The 24,506-nt window shown below is 31.3% G+C and overlaps 2 protein-coding genes across 2 annotated transcripts; both read left to right on the forward strand.

Annotated features, from left to right (window-relative positions):
- The first annotated feature begins 257 nt into the window (after nt 1–257).
- Nucleotides 258–19,444, forward strand: LOC113395119 (ras-like protein family member 11B). Its single transcript, XM_026632681.2, has 7 exons — nt 258–528; nt 11,420–11,513; nt 12,848–12,904; nt 13,074–13,174; nt 14,670–14,864; nt 17,105–17,282; nt 17,445–19,444. The coding sequence occupies exons 2-7, from the start codon at nt 11,441–11,443 to the stop codon at nt 17,543–17,545; spliced, it is 705 nt and encodes a 234-aa protein (XP_026488466.1). The 5' UTR covers nt 258–528; nt 11,420–11,440; the 3' UTR covers nt 17,546–19,444.
- An 899-nt stretch (nt 19,445–20,343) lies between these two features.
- LOC113394622 (class E basic helix-loop-helix protein 22-like) lies at nt 20,344–23,476 on the forward strand. The gene is made up of 4 exons (XM_026632017.2): nt 20,344–20,801; nt 21,341–21,437; nt 21,726–21,865; nt 23,141–23,476. Exons 1-4 carry the CDS (start codon nt 20,602–20,604, stop codon nt 23,283–23,285), a joined length of 582 nt encoding a protein of 193 aa, XP_026487802.1. The 5' UTR covers nt 20,344–20,601; the 3' UTR covers nt 23,286–23,476.
- The last annotated feature ends 1,030 nt before the right edge of the window (nt 23,477–24,506 follow it).

A 24,506-nucleotide genomic window follows, 5' to 3' on the forward strand; every position in this document is an offset into this window, starting at 1 on the left:
ATGCCCACTTAATATTTCAATCCATATATGGTCTTGCAAAAGTTAGTCCGGGTTACTAATGTCGGTCATTGGAGGAGATTGAAATAATCTGGTCAGCTGTCTGTGATGCATGCCTGAGATCAACGCTCCCATTGTGTCGAAGAAGGTAGTGACAGAGAAATTTAGGCTCCAGATTCCTCCGGTATTTTTGTGTGAAAATCGCTCTGAAAGCGAGCAGATGTAGCTAGTGACGATACGTATATATAGGCCGGAGAGAGAGCGCGCTGCCCAGTCGCTTGCAGGCGTTCTCTCTAGTCGCATGTCACTTTGTGCGCAGTGAGTGATTGAATAAACAGTACTGTAATTAAATATACTGCATTCAATATTTTAGTTAGTTACTGACAACAGTATATAGCTACAGGAATTGAGTGATTAAATAACTATTGTGTTTTGTGTTAAGACTGTTTACATACAAGTGTTGCAGAGCCGGTTCGTAGTTGACCTGAAACTGTAAGCTCGGGTCGACTTTGATTTCATAAATTATATCAGGTGAGTGTATTACTCAACCCATTTAAGTTATCCACTTTGAATGAGAAAGTAACCCTAAAAAAATATAAATATTAATTTTTTTCATTACAAAAATTTATTTTAGACAAATTAATATTTACATATTATCGCGTATCTTGCCAAATAATTCACTTTCAAGTATATTAATAGAATTTTTGAGAAGATCAAGGTTGATAATTCCGATATGAAAATGAAAATTCATTCATATTCACGTCTTATTTACTAAGACGTTGAAAAGTAGCCAAATAACGTGCATACATAGTTACATCAGTGATAATCAATTACTGGTTTATCCTGTACATATTGTACAGTCGAACTTTGTATTAATAAAATTATTATATTCAATGAAAAAAAAAATCTTATATATTCTTTGTATTTTATTAATAGCGGTAATATCTTAGAATTTATCGAAGTTTTTCAGGTCTTGAACTAAAAACCCAATAGAATACATGTTTTGAATATAAAGTTAAACTAAACAAAAACTCGTGTACCACGGGGAATCGATAATTCATAAAAATATGCTAAACGATTCTGATGGTTTCGCACACCGCGTATATTTATTATCCGTTAAATCATACCCATCGAATAATTTTCCACGCGACGTATCAAATCCCGGTTTGAGTATGTTCGGTATTTTTCCAGACTCGTTAATTACTGTTAAATATAATCCACTTTCAGATTTTTCAACTGTTGGGTGTTTGGAGTTAATGAAAAGTTATTGCTATATTTATTTGCCTTTTGAGAGATGAGTATTATCTTATTCATTGATTTAAGCAGTTTTCCTTATCAGATTGCAATTAAAAAAAAAATCTCAGAATAAAATGAGGTTGATGAATTAGTTCTGCCCACATTGTTAACTACCCACCCGATGCCCTTTAGCGTGAATATTTATCTGTGGACGATTATATTCCCTCTGCATCTTCAAGAAAATGCTGCATGAAATTGAATGATTTTCATCATATGTTTCATTTTGCAATTGATTTTGTGATATTAGTTTGAAGCCAATATCGTAGCTTATTCTTCGAATATGCAAGGCGACAGAAATATACACGAACATAACGTGTACTTATGAGTTAGAATCATTGTTAATATAAATGAAATATTATTAGCGCTTAAATTAATTTCGAGCTGTAACCCGTGATTTCATACGCGATAAATAAATTATTCACGCCAAGCAACTTGCAATATTAATTAACGTTCGTGATAGTAACAAATACAATATTTTTTAATTGGAATATTGGTTCCTAGGGCAATGAGTTTCTTGTCGGTTCTCCTTTGTAGATTTTACTTTTCAAACCACTCGATAGTAGCTTGAAATGAAGTACTGTAACATAACGATTTAAAAGTATTTTTATGAGCCTACTTGATTTAAGAACGCGATAATTATGATAGTTGCAGTTACCTTCCACAATAATACAAGAAAAACTCGTTTCGCATAAAATCTCTCAATTGAGTATGTTTTTGTCTGACATGTCATCGGTCGGATCTGGAGTAGATTCCTTTAAGGTATATTTTTTTAGAATTATTATGGTTAATTTTAGAAACGTTACAACTTTAAAGTTAACTCATGTTGATTAATGACATAAGCTATTATAAATCAGGATGTGCGCGGTTAAAAGCAATGTTCTGTTTGTTGTCGTAGTTGCCACAGCAATAAACTTAAAGATTTCGAAAAACATATTAATTTACTTTAATATTATAATATATGTTACGTAAGACGATAAATAAATATATAACGCATAGACAAGTACGTAAACACCTTCACGACCGTTGCACTTGACTTTAAGCCATTTTAGATTTTATTGAATTACGTTCACCTCGAACGTCAAAATCTGGAAGCTTACTCCTTTGAAGTAATTGTTTACGTCATTCGCATATATATAAAATAACTAATCTCAATTCATTTGTTTATTAAGAAAATTATGTAAGACTTCCTACAGTGAACTACGGCGGAAATTAATTCATGTTCCATTAGAATCTAGAATCGATTTATTTTATTTAACTGATTATACATAATACATATAAAAATTTAGATTTTTTTGTACGTATGAAATGTTTTTACACAATGACGTCTGATTACTCCATATAATAGTTCAAAATCAAAAATATATAGAGGAATATTATGTTACATTATAATATTCTTTTGGTTGGTTGTACTCAGTTGTTCTGTTTGGCGGCAGAATATATTGTAAGTGGATGGTATCTAGCAAGAAGGGCTCGCAGAAAGCCCTGCCAAGTATTTATCAAAACAATGATGAATGAAATAGTAAAAAAAACACTTTATGTATGTAGTAACATTAACTCAACACGAGATCTCCGAAACTTTGGTCCGATTGACTTGAAGGGTTTTTGGTAATTTCAACTTCAAGAAGAATTTTACCCGTGCGAAGTCTGGACGGGCAGTTAGTTTCTAAATAAAGGTTACAGCCGTAAATGTAGCACTGCTGGGTAAACCCAGCAGGACGGTAAGCCGTCCTTTCCTTTTGCGATAAAGGTTTAGTGTTATTCCAGTACGTTATTCCCATGTGAAAACATGTGGGTGGACTTTTCGCAGTGTTTTTCTCCGTCAAGCGTGAAATTAATATTTTTAAAAGCAAATTGAGCATTTTAATGTTTGCATAGTTTAAATTAAGCATAGTGAAGTAAGTAAGAATAATTAATACTCAATATTCTTACCCGAATTTGACACCGCAATAATCATTTAAAATTCACGTGTAATGCTACAGTATCATATCTGTACAACTAATAAATATTCAAGATAAATTCGATAAATGTATCTTGCTTAATAAAACAAAAATCCAGACATTACAAATAAAACCATTTATTTGGATATCGTAACGGCCTAGAAAATCCAATATTTTATGTTTTCAGTGATCAAAGATGGTAAACACGTTTTCAACTACGTATCGTGATACACATTTAATCAAAATATTTTTATTTCATACCTGCTACGAATATTACTAACCGGGTCAGTATTCAGCAAATAAACAAAACTAAAGACTTATGTTATCCAACAATAACTCTTATTTGGCTTTAGTTCGTCTATTTTTATACATATATTTTCAATTACTATACATCATATGTGAAGTACTCTAATTTATTATATGAATATTCAGATTATAGGATTTAAAAAGTACAACTTTTAAGCTTTTCAAAGTAAACACGATACAGTGAAAGCCTTCTAAGTATTCCAGTACTCGAGCAGTGAAGCTCCATTTCTCCAGGCTATTCCAGTAGGGGTTGGTAAAAATGAGGCAGACGTTCCTTCACGATGTTATTCTTAACACTGAGCAAGAGATGAATTGTAAACATGAAGGAAAATACATCTTGTTTTCTTCAATAATAATACACTTCATTGCACCCCATGTCATGCCAGTGTTTTGGCCACTTACAGATAAAATAATTAATAGTCTAAATTCAACATATTCGGTTTATTTATTTTTTATTATAGAAGTTATACATGTATATTATATCTATAGAATGCATGGCTGCTAATATCAAAGTTTCTAGACCTTGAAATATATCCCACTTGGGAATAAAACTTAAATTAATGGAAAATGTATTTTGTAAAATACAAACAAATACGATCCTTCATGGCGTAGGTATATCAATTTATTGATTCGTGCCAATGTCTCGACGATTTATGACAAAAATGTTATCATGGCACGTCTAGGGGAACATTTAATGGGCATGCAAGAAAATACAGAGCAGCAGCGGACACGCGTGTGGAAACTGTTAACATTAGTTGAATTTTAGTTTACGTTTAGTATGACAATACAGTAAAATATCAGTATATTATGTAAAACGATGTTTGATTCAAACTGGTTAATATTTCACAGTACTATTAGATAATTGAACAAATTATATATATTTTTTTAATATCACATAGATTTATTATTAAACTGATTAGAGAAAGTTTTCAAATATTAATGACAACAATAATTAATATATGGCTCGAGCCATGTGACCGGACGTGGAGTTGAGGAATAAACACATTCGCACTGTATTTTAGAATTTTGTATATTTACGCGTTCGGTTTTCTTCATTACATTGTGGTGAATTTATTTAGTCTGAAATAAATTCCCGAACTAATTATCTCAAATGAAATTCGAATTTAATACATTCGTGCGGATACTTGGAGCTTACTAGGCTGTAATAATGTCGGTTTCGCTGTATTCAATCTAAATTAATTTTCCGTCAATCATATTGTTATGATACTGTGACGTTGATCTTGACGAAACTTTATAATATATGGGCTAAGGACAGCGCTGTATAATTAATCTAAACAAGTCCTCATTAGCCTAATTTTAACGTTCAACCTCAAATGAGTCAGCCAAGACATTGTGCAATTTTCATAACTGGGTTGGATCTCATTGTTAGACAAATAACTAGGTCAAGTTTACAACAAACACCGCTCTAGAATAATTTATGACTTAAATAATATTAAAAAACCTCAGATATCTCAAGTTCAACTATCCCTTTAATCCATTCGTATAAACAATTGCGCAAGGTTAGCCCTTCGCATTAAACGTAGAGATTTCATTCACAGTCTTGGTTCCATTACTCGCTCCGTTGAACGTTTAGAATATACCTCAAATATAAATAGCATTGTTACGAGCAATGAACTTCGAAATTAATTTATCGTTATTTACGATATCAACAAAACTCATAGTTGGCGATTTGAAGATATTTTTTGTTAGTAATTTTAATGCCAAATAAACCTTCAACTTTCCTTGAGTTGTAACTACAAATAAGTTTATTAAGCGGCTAATGTTTACAGAGAAACTGACAGTACTGATAAATATACATTTTTAATTTTTCTGTTAAATTATATTTAATAAGTAAATTATAAAAATACTGCACCTCTATTTTCCTTGATTCGTAATTGTCGTTGTATTATTTGATATTTTAAAATTATCACCGTCACGCTACTAAGGATGTCAAAAGGGCCATAAATAGTTTTGTAGATAATATCGGAACTACTGCATAACTCCAGGAGGCGTTCACCTCCTGCACTAAATATAATTTGATCCACACGCCTCGCGTTAATCTCACTGTTCAATGTCTATGCTTGAATATGCATTGATTCTTATAATGGCGATATTCGTTCACCTTAATTATTGAATAATCTTAAATTATGTGTATAATTTATATATCTTAAAATGTGTGTATTCATTTTATTTGGCTAGAAAAGCAGCAAATATACACACGAATTATAGCTATATGTTCGTTATATGTTATGTGGAGATTATGTATTTCTATGGAATGCAGTGACGACACTAATCTCGAGACTACTTACAATTTATACGTAGATAATAATCAATACGATTACATGATTTCTATATGTATTTCACATGCGAATTAGAACCATAGTCATCCAGAAATATGTCGAGCATTCGTTATAAATAACGTGTGTGGAACCGGATAATCTAATTAATAATATCATAAAAATGTTACCAATTATTTAATTATTATAATAATTAATACCTAGCCTAGAATCGTAAGATATAACCTAGATATACTAGACCTAGGTTATATATTTACCTCTTACCATTAATGTAGGAGCCGGGTTACAGGAAAATCATAGGAAGAAAGTTGTAAACACTTCATATTCAGGCTATCAGTGCGCAATAAATCTAAGTTTAATGTAGATGGCACAAATCTCAACCCATAACGTCAGTATTTACGCTTTGTTTGGCGGGATCTTTACAGACGAGTAGGTATATGCGTATATCGTATCTATGTATAAATATATTCATATAATTTATGTAAATTATTTTAAGAAAAAATTTATTCTGTCTCGAATTTTAAATTTTTTTAAAGGAATACTTGATAATAATAAAACTTTTTGTATTTGAAGAAATTAAAAAAAAAAAAAGATTTCGCTCTATTTAGATTTAAGTAGTTCATATTAAAGTTTACGGACTGTTGATATGTCTGATTTGTATGTTTCACGAAATAGTCGATTCGTGTGAATTAAGCGAACATACAGTAAAAACAAATGATTTGCACAATATTATCGCGTACTGTTTAAATCTCGTTCAGTAGGTTTATTGCTTTGTTATCTTTACGTAAATCATAACTAAATTTACCAAACTCTCTTGCGCTCCTTCGAAACTCTTGTATGTAACCATATGCTAGACTTTTATACAAATACAGTCTATTATAAAGTTTTACTTGATGTTTGTGCAAACCCGTCTGATTAGGTCACCCATTAATTAATTATTCTACTACTAATAGATAATCTATAGTACACTATAGCATTGTTGTTTCGGATTGAAAGGTGAATGAACCAATGTAATTACATCAATTCTCAATTACGATTGACAATTAGCGCCAATGACTATATGCGGTTGTGATCACACACCATCAGGTGGCCCTTTCGCCAATCCGCTTATCATTATTATTAAATAAAGCGGCGTGTATATTTCAATCAAATTTTAAAATGACTATTGTTAGTGATTTTAATCAAAATGACGTTCATCGTGACCTCAATCCTTTTGTCAGTGAATCAGTGGGTACTCTACTTTTGTTCCAAGCCTTGAATTTGCCTAGACGACTAAAAATAAGAGTATTACAAGGATGGCTTAACGAAGGCCCCGACCTTCATAGTGGGACTTTCGATTGGGGTCTTTAGGCGAAATCGATACGTAAACAATTATGTGATATTGGTTCTGTTTATTTCTCAAGGGCAGAAATACAATCATTTTTAATATCAAATCAATCGTAGCTTTATTTTAGTTAGAACGTAATGAAGTAAATAGAAGAAAGAATCATTTTCGTTATAAGAAGTAAAAATTTAAAGTTACAGCCTGAAAATGTCCCACTGCTGAGCTAAGGCCCCCCTCAGAGGAGATTTGGAACTAAGATCTGATCTAGTGTGGATTGGTGGTTAGACATGTGGGGAATTATAAGCACAAATTAAGCCCTTGAAAAATCAGAAGTGCTTGTGTAGATTTTGACCCACAATCATCGGTTAAGATGCACGGTTTCTAACCAATGTGCTATCTCGTTTCTTTATTTTCGTTAGCTATAAACGAAATATTTTTTATTTCTTTGTTAATAATTGAATTTGCGTTATATTCGCACAAATCACTTTTACAGTGATATAATACAAAAGCTGGTTAACTATCAAGATTAAACTCAAACAACAGACAAACGTGTAAGTAGAAAGGTAAATCAAACGTCATAGGAATGTATTTCAATTTGCATATTATTAGCGGACTATTTTCAAGTTCAGTGTTTGTGCATTCCTCCCACATATTCCGCATCTATCTCCGACGCGCTAAAGAGTTTCACCCACGCGACCGCCAACAATCGTCTTAGTACTTCTGATTAAACCATTTGATAGCGGTAAACAGACCTTTATCAAAAACGCCAACTCCCACATTGACCTTTGTATTACTTTGTGTTTTAACAAATTTACTACAAAAGCACACAGGGGTGAGTAAAAATATACGTATTTGATATTCGACATAACATACTCGTATTTGAATGAAAGTCAATAAAATCATAATAACCAATATCATGTTTCGAATTTGCTTCAATTCATAAAAAAATCTGACGTAATTCTTAGCGAATATAAGTGATTTTATCATAAACGAGATGATAGAATGTATTCGTATTTTTTGTATATCTTATAGAAACGGTTTTAGTGAATCATTTATTACATGCCGTGTAATTTATGCACCATCGTTCAATATCCACAACAATTGATATTTCAAATTTTTCAAATCTATATTAACGCAGTATAAAATGGATTGTATTACAAATACATGTTTCATTTTATTAGAAAAAATAAAGCATACGTCATACTAGTATAAGTACTGTATTCAGCCCGCCTACGCAAAGCTAAAACGTCGCACCGCACACCCCCACGTCTTTTTTCTTATACTATGTGTTCGGTCCATTATTGTTTGATGTCTCTAAAACTAGTCTAAATTATAAAGTTCAAACGTTATAAAATTGTGTGCTTGTATTTTGGTAAAAAAATACTAATACAAATAAATTGTTTGCTTAATGTATCATATTTTCTCGTCGTCTATGTTGATATCTCAAAACTTACGTAAAAATATAATGTTGCCTATATACATAATAAAGCTAATAATATTATGGAAATTTTCCAAGAAATTCTCATTATTATCTTTTGCGTGAATTAGAAAAATAAATAAATAAAATCTACAGACTACATACACTACATATACATCTTTCTGCTTATATGGTTTTGGTGAACGTTTTATTTATTCAAATTAACAATTATACACCAACGCCCAGACACCACTTTACACAGACACAGCTATCAGAAACATCTCGGTATGTGGATTGACACTAGGCGAGGTATTCACGTGCCTAAGCCTGAATCGACTCTATTGTATATACAGAGTGCTATGAGTACGTAATTTAATTAATAATGGAATATTCCCGAATAATGTGTCGAATTTAACTGAAACGTGACCGCTTAGGAAGATGTTGTAGCCTGAATATTGAGATAACAATAGTCATTGTCAATAACAATTGTTTATAATGTAACACATTTTTTAATTTTAACTTAATATGTAATCAATATTTTTATATATATGGTTGAATAAAATGTTGATTATTTTTATTTTTTGTACACTGTTTTATTATTTTGTAGGATTTATTATAAATGAAAAAGGTAATTTCATACAGATATCCAGATTATCATAAACTAGTTGGTAATTGCCATGACATTCAGTGTTAAAAAATTTTTAATGGGCAAATTTCGATTTTTTTCTAAAAAAAAGGCAAATCGGTTCACAAACAGAGAAAAAAAATGTACTGAACTGTTTTGTGCTTTCCTATTTATAAATATTAATCCTGGTAATTTTATCAAAAAGATTTTCCAAAAGAAGTTCTGCAGGTTAGATTGGAATTATGTTGATAGTATATATTATGTACTATATTATACATGGTGCAAACACTTTTATGTCGTTGTCTGCAAGGATACTGTTGCCAAATGCCAGATAAAAGATAATATTTCCAAAAATATACCAGTAGCCCTTGTACGTTATGTTTGTATATTGTTATGTATTTACAAAAAAAACATATAAAGATGTCGCCCTGGTACAGTTTTATCATATGTATAGAAAATACTGCGTCAAAAGTGAAATTTTGGCAGCATTCTGCCTTTTTTTAGCGACAACTCTGAAATTATTATAGCTTGGCGCCGAACATAAATAAGACTTGACATCGTCGCGACGAAGTCTATACCGAGTCCACAGCAGTGCATCAAACCCAGTTTGTCATTTACATATTGTTTTAACGTAAATAGATCGGCTTCAACATTAGATATAATCTTTATAAATATTTATCATGAGTCTTGTTACGCGTAAAAAATATGTAATCCAACGAAATTCCATGACGACTATGTATTACGTCAGTAATTGTTATTCTAAGGAATATCTAATAAAATATAATGACGTTTATTTTTCTATGAAGTAACTATACTAGTTTTGTTTTTATACATATTATCATCAAGTATAAATAAATCACAGTTTGGCTCAACAAAAACGTCTGACAAGGAACTGCGTAATTATTTAAAACTACACGAAATCAATAAAAAATACGAGTATTTATTTGCTTAAATAAATAAAATGTTTCAGCTATAAAAGCGATGATAAAAGTCTCGTAAGAGGACTAGAATTAAAGTCGACATAAAACAGGTTTTTAATTGCGACGTGAAGTGTCGGCTACTTGCTCGAGATAAACTAGGACAATAAAATTGATTTATAAGCTTAGGAAAAAAAAAACGCATTTTTAGGTACAAATTCTTCAATTTATTATTAAAAAAATTAAAATAGAATAGTTTTGAAGGAGTTTATTTTAAATTAGGTCAGCTATTAACTCAAGTGTCGACAACTAATAATTTTAGCGAGTGCTTATTTATGTAAAGTTTTTTTTATGTTTTTTAATTATGTGTAGGTGTATAAAGACAGCAATAAAACTGTTTTTTCGTTGAATCCATCTCGAACAGAACAATTGTATTTCTATTTCTTTATGTAAAATAACCTTTAAATTTACGTAAGGATTGTTATATCTTCAAGGACGTCATATAACTGCATTTGACACTTGCATGTTCAGCTTGGGTTATTCAACCATCTGGTAGGCAAGCTGACGTAAAGGAAGCTCTATTAATATAAACTCGTGCCTCATTCCGAACGATGTTGTTATTGTGAGATTTTTGCAAAGATTAATCAACATTCACGCTTTACGCTACACTTGCATTCGTATCTGTGTGATTCACTCATATTAATTTACTATTTCAATTGAAATTTATACAAATATATTGCCTCATTTTTAAAAATAGAGTCGTAAATAAAACTCGATTCTAACTACTTTGGCGTCGACTATATATAAATAAAATTATAATATATAAATAAAATTAACGACTAGTTACTAATTTTAACATCCAGAAATATTTTGAATACGTTGTTATAAAAAAAAAAAAATGAGTGTGTCATATTTAGTAAGAATGAATGAGATAAAAGTAAAACGTCATCGAAGTGATATGTAACTAATGAATGAAAAAAAATCGCCTCTAAGATCATCTTGCTGAAATTTTAGATTTAGTACTTGGAAATGTTTCAAAACAATCGTCAATAATTTTGTCGTTGGTTGACGACATATTCCTAAAATAATGGATGTTTAAAAGGAAAAAATAAACACAGGTACATTATACACTGACGCAGAAAGATAAACAGGAAGCCGAAAAACGTGTGGTTTAAAAATATATCCCCAACAAAAGTCGCCCGTTATTTACTTGATATTTGAATAAAATCGGTTCAGACCATTGTGTCCAATGATTATGTGGGTTTATGAAGGCGGTCGATAATAGATCATTGTTTTGTTTCAGCCGGGCCATATTTACGCAATCATGAGGGACGAGCGAACCAGTCCTCCGCGCGTACGCATCGCCGTCATTGGCAGCTCCCGTGTTGGCAAGTCTGGTAAGCGACTAGTTTTTCTATTTATTTTTTTATCAAACAACATTCCTACATAAATATAGATTTCTGTGATTTTAACGTTTCTCTCACTTATGTATTCATTATCAAATATTTATCTTAAATCGCAAATGATATCTGACGAAACAATAAATGAACAATTTTATACCTACTATATAATAAAAATACTCGTCCATAACATAATTTAATACCTTTACATAAATACATTAGCTATCGTAACATTTGTAATATCACGTCTGCTTGCGGATAGCATCTTTTGACCCAAATGCTGAAGAGCGTATAACATAATTTAAAAACTTTATAGTCTGAAAATATTTTCAAGTCGCTTCTACTTTCTATCTTTTAAGAAATTCGAAACTTTGCTTTTGGTTTGAAGTATGAATTCCTGACACGATAAACGATACAACGACGTCCTAATGTGCAAAGGTGTTGATACGCCCTCATTTGCTTAATAAATTAACGAGTCTTACAACAAATATATATCGAAGTATATGCACAGGTTATAAAATAAAATAATTTGAAAGTAATAGTCATTTTTGTAGTTATATTTTCGTACAGAGACATTCTCAGTGCATAGTAACGACTTTGTATTAACAAAACATTTATTAGCGCTCCTGGTTTACAATAACAACACTTCTTTACAAAAACCAATACGCAAACGTTTGCGTTTAATACTCACACGAGTGCGAGAAAACGATAAATATAAGTAATATTTAAATATCTACCATTTATGGCTTTTTCGTACAATTATTTTACGCCTGTTTAATTGGAAACGGTAATACTAATTTATTGCATAATTAATAATTAAAAAAACAAACTGTTCTCTACATTTTATGTTGCATACTAGGAATGCCTAAATTTAATATTTTAGAATAATGATGAAACATTCAACAATTTGAGCATAAATTAGTAATCGAATCATAATTCAAATGATTTCGCTGGAACTATGCACCCATTATTGTTTTCTTAAACAACATTTCAGTTCCAGCTAAGCCCATCAATCTTTTGCTTTGGACGTCCATTATAAACCATTTTAAATTTGTACTCTTATTGAATAAAAAGTTTTTTGTTTTTTATATACGCAGTCAACAAATCAAAGACTATGAATATATACAATCTTCTCGCTGGGAATGAAGTATTATGTTAGCAATCAATTGTGAATTAAATAACAAATAAGTCTATCCGTTCGATAATATATCACTCGCGTACATGAAAAACATGTTTTAGTAGTACTACTACTGAAGATAAGACGCATGTGATAAAACAAATCTATATTTATCACTTACATACATTTTAACCGTATATTTATTTTGTTTTAGCTCTTATCGTGCGATATCTAACAAGAAGATACATCGGGGAATATCATTCAAATACAGGTTAGCAATAAGAACAACCAACAAATATATATGTTTCTATATTTTACGATGAAAATCATAATCATATTAAAAAATATTATTCTTAAAGAAATATATGTGAAATAAACAGGCTTAGATATTTTTATTCACATTTATTGCGTACGAACTAATTGTTATCTTTTCTCGACAGATCTTCTGTACAGACAAACTGTGCCGATAAATGGAACACCAGTTGAATTGGAAGTTATAGACGTATCTGGTTCCAACGTTGACAAATTTCCAGCTGAACAGGTAACATTTAAGTATTTTAATAAACCAACAAAAAAGAAACAAACAACATTACTCATTCAATATAATAAATATTGTTAAATTCAATTATACAATCAATATTTATTGCTGAAATAAGTACCAATTATACTTATACCGTTAATGTATGCGAATACAATTCATTCATCAAATGTAGGTTAATGCTTTTTATTACGGAACCTTGTTCAGTACTTCACGATCAAACTAACACTCTTGGACGACCTTTGGCTCCCTTTAATAATAATACAGAAACTAAATCAGGAAAAGATTAAGGATATTAGTGTTTTCTTTTAAAATAACAACAATAATTCTCCGAGGTCATTTGTTATAGTCATTCGGCGCCGCCTTTATGTTCTGTATTAACATCGGCAACTGAACATTTTATTTCATCAAAGTTTACAGCTAAATTTTATTTCAACGAAGTTTACATTACCATACATACCATAAACATTTGATGTGCTGACATCACATATTTCTAGGCTTGTCAGGCTTTGAACCCGCGATTTTCAGTTAAGATGCCTGTTCGAACACTGAGACATCAAGGCATCATTTAGGTAGCCTGAAACCTTTTAAATTCAAGATGATGACGATTTAACCACTTGTCGGGTCCATTAGAAGAAAGTCAAAGTAGTGTTATTTAGGTAGCAAACAAAATCATAGATTAAACCAAGTCTGGACCCGTTTAATGTTCTGGCAAGTGGGTTAATCGTCACGAATATAATACGAGTGGTTTGAGGAGTGAATTCGTTCTAGTGACCCGCACAGTCACTCAGCACTCGTTTCGTGAGTCACTCTGTTTACAGTACCGAGTTAAATTAATAATTTCTCTACCTGTCTCGGGTCTTGTATATTTCCGCTGCCTTGAATTCTGCTTAGAGTTCATCTGAAATAACGAACTAAAGTTATTTCAAACTTTTATTATACGATTCGTCATATCATATATGATTTTGTTTTCTTCATGGTTTACGCTTACTGAGTAATTTACTTTAAATATGTAGAACATACGAGTAATTGGTCTAGGCGCTCAGATACAATCGATAATAAATTTATTATATAATCAAGGTTAATTGAGTAGAGAGCAATGAATAATGTATCAGACTTATATTGTGATACTGGTACGTATTATAATTCAATAGTAACCGAGTGTTTTAACTGAAGTACCAAATAATTAGATACATAAGTTCATTGTTCAATTTGTCTTTTATAAATATCCGAGTGACGTAAATTCGATTATCTCGATGCAAGAGTTAATTGTGATTTTATTCTTAAAAAAAACTAGTGGTCTAGTTTAAGTGACCTAATTAATCTCGTATAGGAACGTGTACCGTGCCTGAATGTAATCCATAAAGATGCTCTAAATTGTTGTTGAGCAACTTATGAATTTAATTAGTTAATTTCATATTAAAATAGTAAATAATATAATTAATATTCAGTTCAATTAAAAAAGTCAGCTTGTAATTTCTGATTTCTATTGTTACAGATTCAATGGGCAGACGCCTGTTTACTTGTTTATTCCGTGACAGATAGAAGCAGTTTTGAATACGCCACAGAGATATTAAACACTTTGAAAAGAACACCTGTACACGGAAGCCCAGCGCATACGACAACCGGAACACCGTCAGTGATGCCGCTCGCTCTGTTGGGAAACAAGACAGATTTGGATCACCTCAGACAGGTTAGTATCTAAGATATAAACGCTTTAATGCATATAATTTAATTGCGGTGAACTAAAATCACACACAATAAATAAATAAATATATATTATACATGTATGTATATATAAATAGGCATAGTTCAGTACAGTCTTCTTATTACCTATATTATTTATATGTAGGCGGACAGACAAATGCCACCTGATGATAAGTGGTCACCATCTCCCTTAGACAATGGCCCTGTAAGAAATATAAGCCATTCCTTACATCGCCAATGCGCCGCAAAACTTGGGGACTAAGATTTTATGATATTATATGACTGTGCCTGTAGTTACACTGGTTCACTCAAATATTATCGTCTGTTTTTCCTAGGACACAAAACCATTTTTAAATTTCAACCCTAACCTGTTATTTTTGCTGAGCGTAACACTTAAAATTACTTTATAACGAATTAACCGAAAAAATCCTTGATGTCCAAAGTGTTACCTTATGGAACATAGATATTTTATGAACGATTTAATGGAATATTTATAGTGCTTTTATACACAACGTATTGATCGTAGTGAAGGCTAGTGCAACCTTAATATATAATACCTGTTCAAAGTAACAATAGCTGTTACACTATCGCACCGTTATCCACGCATATCTATATTGAATTTACTTCCTACATATAATCTAATGGACAGCCTCTATTTACGTCTCTTAAATTATTATTATTCCAAAACTAATAACGCAATAAATCAAAATGTAAGCGTTTGAAAATTTTGCGTGGTTTTCAACACATTTTCTTGCATAATAAAACAACGTGTGGGATTATTTTGCATAAACATTTGACATTTAATGTTACGGTGAGACTCGCACACGAAACACGACCATTTAGACGAAGACCGTATGTATACACGGAACTAGAATCCTACGGCCTTACAAACGTTCTTTTGAACTCGCTAAAGAACTTAATTATATACTCGTCTGTCTCTTTCTGACATCATTTTTTGGACATTCGAAAGAAGGAGACAAAGCATTGTTTGACTAATCACCTTCTGAACCACATTTAATCATGAACATTATCGAATTTAATAGTTGAAAAGAAGTTAGTTAACATTAATTATACCTCAAAGCTCTTAAATTAAAGTATATTTATCAGTTTATATTTATAAGCCATCTTTAGTTAAAACGACGACATCCAATAAAGTTGCGGAAATGTGATTAGGCGACGTACATCCGGCCTGCTATCAAACAAAACTATATTATACTATACTAGCTATATGCCCTGACTTCATTAGGGTAATTTTTTCAAAAAAAGAAAAAAGGAATTCTCGCCTTTCTATATGTATATAATATGAGTGTATTATACTCATAAACTTCTTCTTGAATCACTCTGTTTATTGATGAAGACTTTATTTAAATCCGATACGAAGTTTAAAAGATAAATCATAGAAACGATAGATAGAGAGACAGATTTTATCTACTCATTACATTAAATATATATACCACTCTGATTTAATTTCTATAATAATCAGATTAATATTTGGGGTTATTATATAAAAAAATAATCATAACTTAAAAAATAAATTCGGCTACAATTGTATAAATATGATTTGAAATCGCTGTTACTGCTGGTATACGAAAAAATATATACAGGAGATGCCAATGTTAGTATTTTTTGTAGTTAGTTTATTGCGTTGATATTATTAATTACATATGTTGGTAAACAGCTTTGAGAGGTAGATGTGACATGACATGTTTTTTATCCAATTAAAGGAAACACTACTAAATATGGAATAGAAATGAATATTATATTTATTTAATAGGCAAAAAATGCTTGTCTGCACATGCCTTACGCTCTGGTAAGGCCCGATATTTACGACAATGGCGTAGGTAGCCTACCTACCTTCTCTGAGTTTCAATTGAGGTTTGCAAACGAATGACAGAAATACTACTAGTACATCCTGATGAGTCTGCAGTCTGCACCGACGCCCACACTCGCACAAGATCGATTTATGTTACGGGTACTTGAAATTTAAATTGAAAATAATAATACAACGTTTTGAAAATTGACGGAAACGTATTGTAAACTTTTTATCAAAAAAAATACAGTTTGAGATACGCAGTAAGCTAAGACAAATGGATTATATACATTACGTGTCCTATGCTATAAATAGGCCGGTCTGTTACTAATGTCTAAAGTCATTGTTTCGTTTCAATCTGTTGATTTATTCCTTCAATTTATTTTGTGTCTAAAGAGAGTCATTTTTTTTTGTAGGTGCCGATAAAGGAAGGCCAAGCTGTAAGCGCCGCTCACGGCGCTTCGTTCAGCGAAGCGAGCGTGGCTGACAATTCAGGGGATCTCTACCGTTGTGTCGACCGCTTACTCGCTGAAGTACGCACTCCACAGCGCACGAGAAAGTTTTCAGTGACAAAAATGCTCGGATCACTAATAGGTAAGCTTTCTTCGTAGCCTATAATTTATTTCGACTTTGACTATAATTCTTTTTGACTTTGACACTAATCCTTATATTTATGTTACATTCAGTAAAATACATGCAAATATAATATAAAACCATCAATATATTTATTTGAGCATTATTATTGTCTTTTTAAAGGTGGTGCGACGAATAACAGTCAAATAACCCGCGGGTCAGTCGTAGCTTGCCCGAGAGTGCCCGCCCCGTCGCGGCCTCCGCTAGCAGCCGCTGCGCCCTGACCGGCACCGGAGCCAGCACACCGCGCGCGCTGACGGCTCGCCGGTGCTGTGTGCCTAGTCTGCCTACCAGTGCCATCGCGATTTTCATCACCACTGCCTACAATTTAATTTCCAAATATTGTGCCTCGAAATAACTTATATTTCAAGAAAGGGTATTTCTAGGCGTTTTCTAAGGTGAATCACCTGGGCGATATTATACGAGCATCTTAGACAATTTTAATGCCCGTCATGTAACTGAATACTATGCACAGTGGTTGAAGACATTAAGACTAAGTGTTGGTGCATTTTTTTAGCTTTAAATGCCCGTTATTTAATTCTAATAGGGTTATTTTATAATTTTAATCTGTGTAAATAGTAGCGTTATTAATTACAAGTGAAAAGTTTTAATGTTTAATCGTGACAATAATCATAATATCTTGGAGTCATCGTGCAAGCAAAGATACCTGATAAAGCTACGTGCCAAAGATCTTAAAATGTATACATAAGTATATACCTACCAAAGCATACAAACTAAGAAAATACTTTTAAATGGATTCGTATTATTCGCTGTGTGAACTATATTTGAACCAATAGATCAATTCTACTATATAAGATATTTATAAAAAAAATTATAAGAATTTATATCGTATTTGCAACTGAATTAATCTTTATAAACATAATGTTTAATATGGAATGTATTATATATTCTTGGCCTAAGTAATTATTGATGATACGATATAAACTTTACATAAACATAATATTATGTTGTTATTCTTACACGACTTTTCTATTTTTACACAGTATTACTATCTTAAGTCTTAGTCTGTAGATTAGGAATAACATATTAATATGTGCAACCTTAATGAAAACGTCAAAAAAAAAGAAAAATAATTAACTCTCGTAAATAAAAGGCTGTTTTGTATAAAATTTATAAAACTCTCACAATAAGTTTAATTTTGCATATTGCTTAATATGCAAGTATGTACATACAATACGAAACAATACATACAATTATAACTAAGGTGGGAGATGTACAATTGCCTTCTGAGAGTTACAAGAATCATTTCTTAGCTTCTCTCAACAAGATTTGACATTCCTAATGTTAAAGGAATAAATCCTTAAAGTAGATCGCCTACAATTGTGAAAATTTGGGAGCATTATGGTTTTTCATAGATATGCTCGTATAAATTATGTGAACCTTGTTTTGTATTATATATAAATTTCAAAAGATAAAATTACGAATAATATAAAGATTGTTATTCAAATAGTTTCCATGTGAAAGTTTTAAAGCATTGTAAATAAAATATCTGACGTTTTAAATTAAGAATGACCAAATGAAATATATTAAATAATCTTATCAAATATTTGTACACAAAAAAATCTATGGATTGTTGTATTTATTTAAAGAAAATAGTCATTGTCTAGTCATTAGGTATAGGCTGTGAAAAGACATAGAACGGAATACGCATAATCATACTTATGTAAAAAGTATATAATTAACATTTATATGTTAAAGTAAAGGATGTGGGCTTTAAAAAAATTATATAGCTTTTTAAAATTGGGAAGATTTATTTTTGTCATAAGGTTACAAAATCTGTCAATAAAAAAAACTTGACCAATAAAAGCCCAGAGTAAAAAATATTAAATAGTAAATGATGTAAATGTCAAAGAGATATTTCAATAAATACGCCAAAGTAACAAAATATTAAATGTTATTGTTTATGGACAACGATAGCTGAATTATAAGTATGCTGATAATTACATTTTCATTATAATTTTGATGCGTCGAAATGATATTAGTTAGAAATGAACTACGAGGAAAAATATATAATGTAATTGATAGAAAAGTAAGAAATCGGAACTGACTGGAATAAGTTGTAAATAAATTGTATATTAAGAAATAAATGTTTAATAAATATATTTTTGGTTTTTCCTTTTTGTAAAAACTTTAATAATTTAAAAAAAAGCAGTAAATTTTTTTAATCATAAACAAATATGCACATTTTCTTATTTTAACATAGAAAAACATTATTTGTTATTTCAAATCATAAATCCAAGGACGATAACATACTGCTGATCGTAATTGCCAAAAAAAAGCATTTATTAGTAATAAAAATAAGATTCATGAAACAAATTGTTTATGGATTTCATAAAATAAAGCCAACATAAATTATTTAGTGTTAGATCACGACGTTCTGAAAAAGTGCGATAACATGATAAAAAATGAATAAGATACGTAACAGTTTAAAAACGCAACGATTTAGATATTTCTAAACCCGATACAAATTTTCCTCAACATTTTGAACGGGGAAATTCCTATAATAACAACTGCGATGTTTCGACGATTTAATACTTAAAGCTCATCTGCATTTAACCCACTTACAAAACTGATGAATAAATTAAATCAAAGTAACGCTTTATGGATGCTGGATGCACGAATATTCCAGTGAGATGCAAGTAACTATAACATTTTTTGTATTATTGATATCCGAAATCAATGTTCATGAGGACAATATTTTATTTATAAATTTTATTATGCCTCGTTTAGTCTCTATGGGTCTCATTATCTATTCCTTTGTGAACATCAATAGTTTTTTTTTACGAGAAGTTAACAAAAATATTTGCATATTTTAAATTTAGAATTCATCCAGTTTCGTCTAAAATAATAGTTGTTTCTATACCTAAAGTTCATTAATAGTTTAGAAATAGCATAAAAATTGTCCTGATTTTAAAATAAAAAAAAATTGGGAGCAATGAATACAAGCATCATAGCCGTGATTATGTTATAACAATAGACGCACCGATACCGCGGGTCGTGCACGCGCTCAAATAAATCACATTCGCATCTCCGAACAATGCCGCGAGATCAGAGGGGTGCGCACCCCAGCTGCGTGCCCCGATCGATCTGTGGACCGCTCCAACTTCTCGCTGCAAAGCTTCACTGTCTGTCAACTCCGTTCCAACTTCAAACGTCCGTCAAAAACAAATTAAAAAAATAAACGTTATGTATTAATTGAAACTGGCCAGTAACGTAGATATATTTTGTGTTTAGTGTTATGTGTTAGTATTTTTTTATAATGGAGGGGCGGAGGACTTGGGATGAAGTGCCGCTGGGCGAGTCGCACTCTCCTCCACAGTCGGTGCCGGGGCGACGGACGCCGTTGGGTGCTGTTGGCCTCGGTGGCTTCTATATGCAAGGAGGCCAGCCTCCGCCTCAGCAGCATTGCTATCCCACCGATGAAAACCAACCGGAACCAGGAACGAGCTACGCTCAAAGGTAAGTTATATAGCATTTATCCATTATTATTCGTCATTAATATACTCGTAATTGTAAAATTACTAAAGAAGAGTGTTTTGTTATATTTATATACTAGAGCTCTCATACGATACTGTACACAAAAAATATTGTTTTGATAATATTAATTTTATTATAAAGCAGAAATTATTATTACGTGTATGGAGAAAACATACAGTAAATATGATAATAAGTATTATCCAGTAGATTATTCTGCTAGCAATGTATGTTGCCGGCAAATATATGCAGTCATATATCATACCCCTTCATCATTCGTACCGGACATAGAAACCCGTCTATTGTTAGACACCGTACACTCGTACAATCCCAGCACTTGTTACGCTTCGGTACATTGTGCCTGGCCTAATTCTTATGAGGGTTGAATGTGATACACGCCGGTCCACTCACGTGGATTTACAATAAAAACTAAATCAATACAATATACAAACGCTTACAATAATAATATTGTATTATAAATATATATATTTATGTATAATAAATTCCAACGTCTTAAATTTCAGGCCACTTGGAGAAGGTAAATCGAAACAGAAGATAAGACAAGGAAAAAATGTGAGACTGAATATCAACGCAAGGGAACGGAGGAGGATGCACGATTTAGTATGTACTTCGTTATTTTATATCATGTGATATATTTTTTTAAATAACATACTTAAGGTTATTACGTATTTGAAGGCAGTTGCTATTTTTAACGCAACTGACGTACGTCTTGTCCTTAAAGCATGGTCCAGCCGCTTGATACGCTTTTATTCACAATCAATCTCTGTTCCTTCTTTAAGCTTAGAAACTTCATTTGAACCACAAATGTTAATTTTTTATTTTTTTAAATAACTATCTTATTAATAAGACTTTAATAATTTATTGAACCTTTCCTATTTCTACCTTCAGAATGATGCGCTCGATGAATTGCGTAGCGTCATCCCCTATGCACACTCGCCATCCGTTCGAAAGCTTTCCAAAATAGCAACACTGCTTCTTGCCAAAAACTACATCCTAATGCAGGCCAGCGCGCTTGAAGAGTTGCGCAGGTACGACTTTAAGATTTTTATAATAAAAAAAGTATATGCGACTTGGAGTGGGATTTGGAGAAGACTAATAGCCGAGATGGCCCAGTGGTTAGAACGCGTGCATCTTAACCAATAATTACGGGTTCAAACTCGGGCAAGCACCACTGAATTTCATGTGCTTAATTTGTGTTTATAATTCATCTCGTGCCCGGCGGTGAAGGAAAACTGCATGTGTCTAATTTCAACGTAATTCTGCCACATGTGTATCCACCAACCCGCATTAGAGCAGCGTGGTGGAATATGCTCCAAACCTTCTCCTCAAAGGGATAGGAGGCCTTAGCCCAGCAGTGGGAAATTCACAGGCTGTTAATGTTTATATTATATGACTTGGGACTTTAACAAGAAATACTTACGATATATGTACCCATTCATAATATGTTTTTCCATAGCTAAACTAATTGCACTGTTTTACTTAAAACCTAAAGTTTAATAATTTTATCTATAAGATGTAATTGAGATTGCATGATAATAAAATTACGACATTAACGTATTCTGTAACACAACAACACTTAACGTACAAAGAACGAAACATCTTTATTTTTAAAATTCAAAATATTTTGCATTAGTACAAAAAATGTTACTACCAACATTAATAATAAAAAAATTAATTCCTTCTAGGCCGCCTAGCCATTTCATAAAAATATATAATACATTTTTAGTCTTTTTCGTATTATAATATTTTCGTATAATTCGAAATTAAAAAATTTGTACTTTATTGTAGTTTTGTTTAAATGTACACATGAACTAAAAATTACTTAATTAAAACTAATTAGTTTCTTGTATTACATTTAACAGAAATGGAATTTATTCATTTTGGCATTTCCGAAAAAAACACAAGTTCTGGAGGAGCTCTCAGAAACAGATTTTGAAAATAATAATTGTGTATTTTTTTAATACAATGCATCCATATAAGATAAGCAAGTGCTAATTATAAATTATCTAATTGATTTTTATTACTTTCTCTCATTCTAAAACAAAGAAAAAAATAAATGTTAAGCTCAGTAGTGAAAATTGTGATAGATAATAGTTTATATTTTAACTCATTTCCGTGACATTAGTATCCGACTCAAAAACAAAATAAAGAGTAGTAGCAAATACATATGTATTTTTTAATAACGGCAACGGTAACACGTAAAAAGCTAAAGCTTTTATAAAACGAAGCAGAGTTTATTATACGTATTATATAAATATATTATTTGTTAATGATTATTAATGATGTAACCTTTCAATTTTCAGGTTGGTAGCTTATCTCCAAGGGACGGCAACAGCCGCTGGCTTCGTTCCACCGCCAGGATTCGACTTGACCACTCTCCCTGCAGCTGCGAAACTTTTACAGCCTCCCAATACTGGGCCTCCCGCTCCTCCAGATCCACCCTCTTGAGACCTAATCGTTAAATATGAACCATAGAATAATTCCTTCTAGATATTATAATTCTAAAACTATTAAATTAAACATTACGAAGTCCGTATTACAAGAGTCACATAAATATTGGAGAGTAAAATAGTGCATAAAAGTGTTTTTATTATATATTTTTTAATGAAAATATTTTATTAAGCATTTTAAAAATAGCATCTACAGTCAATTTTTCGTTATTTTAGAGTACAACATTTCATGAGTATACTTCTTATTAATAAAATAAGATCCGAGTTAACATTCCTTTGGAGAAATGATTTATTTTTTAAAACGTTTCATAAGTTACTATAAAATAAATACAATGCTTTTGTCATAGCAAAAACAAATTAAAAAAAAAAAAAAAACAAATGAGTTCTCTCAAAAAATTCTACAAATACTTACATCGGATGAGATTGCAGTAACTGTGTAAAGGATTTTCCTGTTCTAAGCTTAATTTATAATAAAATAATTAATTAATAAGCGTGTACTATGCGATAAAGATTGTAGTATTTTTATGTTCTAGTATAGTGTTAATAGGTGACGATTATCGTCACGAACACTAATGCTCAGTGTTTATTTTATGTTGATCTAAGATAGAATTTTTATTATTAGATAATTGCTTTAACTTGCAAGATGGTATATTTACAATGATCGAAACAATATCGAAAGTATTGTGTTTATTTCATCATTTCAATTATGTAGCCTATATTGATATATTGATCTTGAATACTTTGAGGTGATACTCACGACTTTATGAGTGCGATCTTAGGATATGGAAAAGGTATTAAATATTTAACAGGTATAGATTAAACCATCACCCACAATTATTATTACATTTCATAAGTGACATCCTCATATATAGCGATGTATAACCATATAAAAACCACACAAACACAAAAACCACACAAAACTTTTCGGAATTAGATTGTCTAAAGAAATCATTATAATTAGGCCATCTCGCAAGTTCTACGAAGCAAAATATTTTTCCCCCTCTTCATGTTTAGAGGGGACTGTGAACGCATGTGCCAAATAATTTAGACAGTATTATAATATTACATAAAAATGTAAATGAATTATTATAATAAATTTCATTACAATAATATAAGATATTACTTAAATACAAGTATATTATATAATTTATTTTGTAAGTGGCATGTATATTGCCTTTAGGCTAAGATGAAACTTCGTTAGGTATATAATAAAAATAAA

This window comes from Vanessa tameamea, chromosome 4 (genome assembly GCF_037043105.1).
Source record: "Vanessa tameamea isolate UH-Manoa-2023 chromosome 4, ilVanTame1 primary haplotype, whole genome shotgun sequence".
NCBI classification, from domain to species: domain Eukaryota; kingdom Metazoa; phylum Arthropoda; class Insecta; order Lepidoptera; family Nymphalidae; genus Vanessa; species Vanessa tameamea.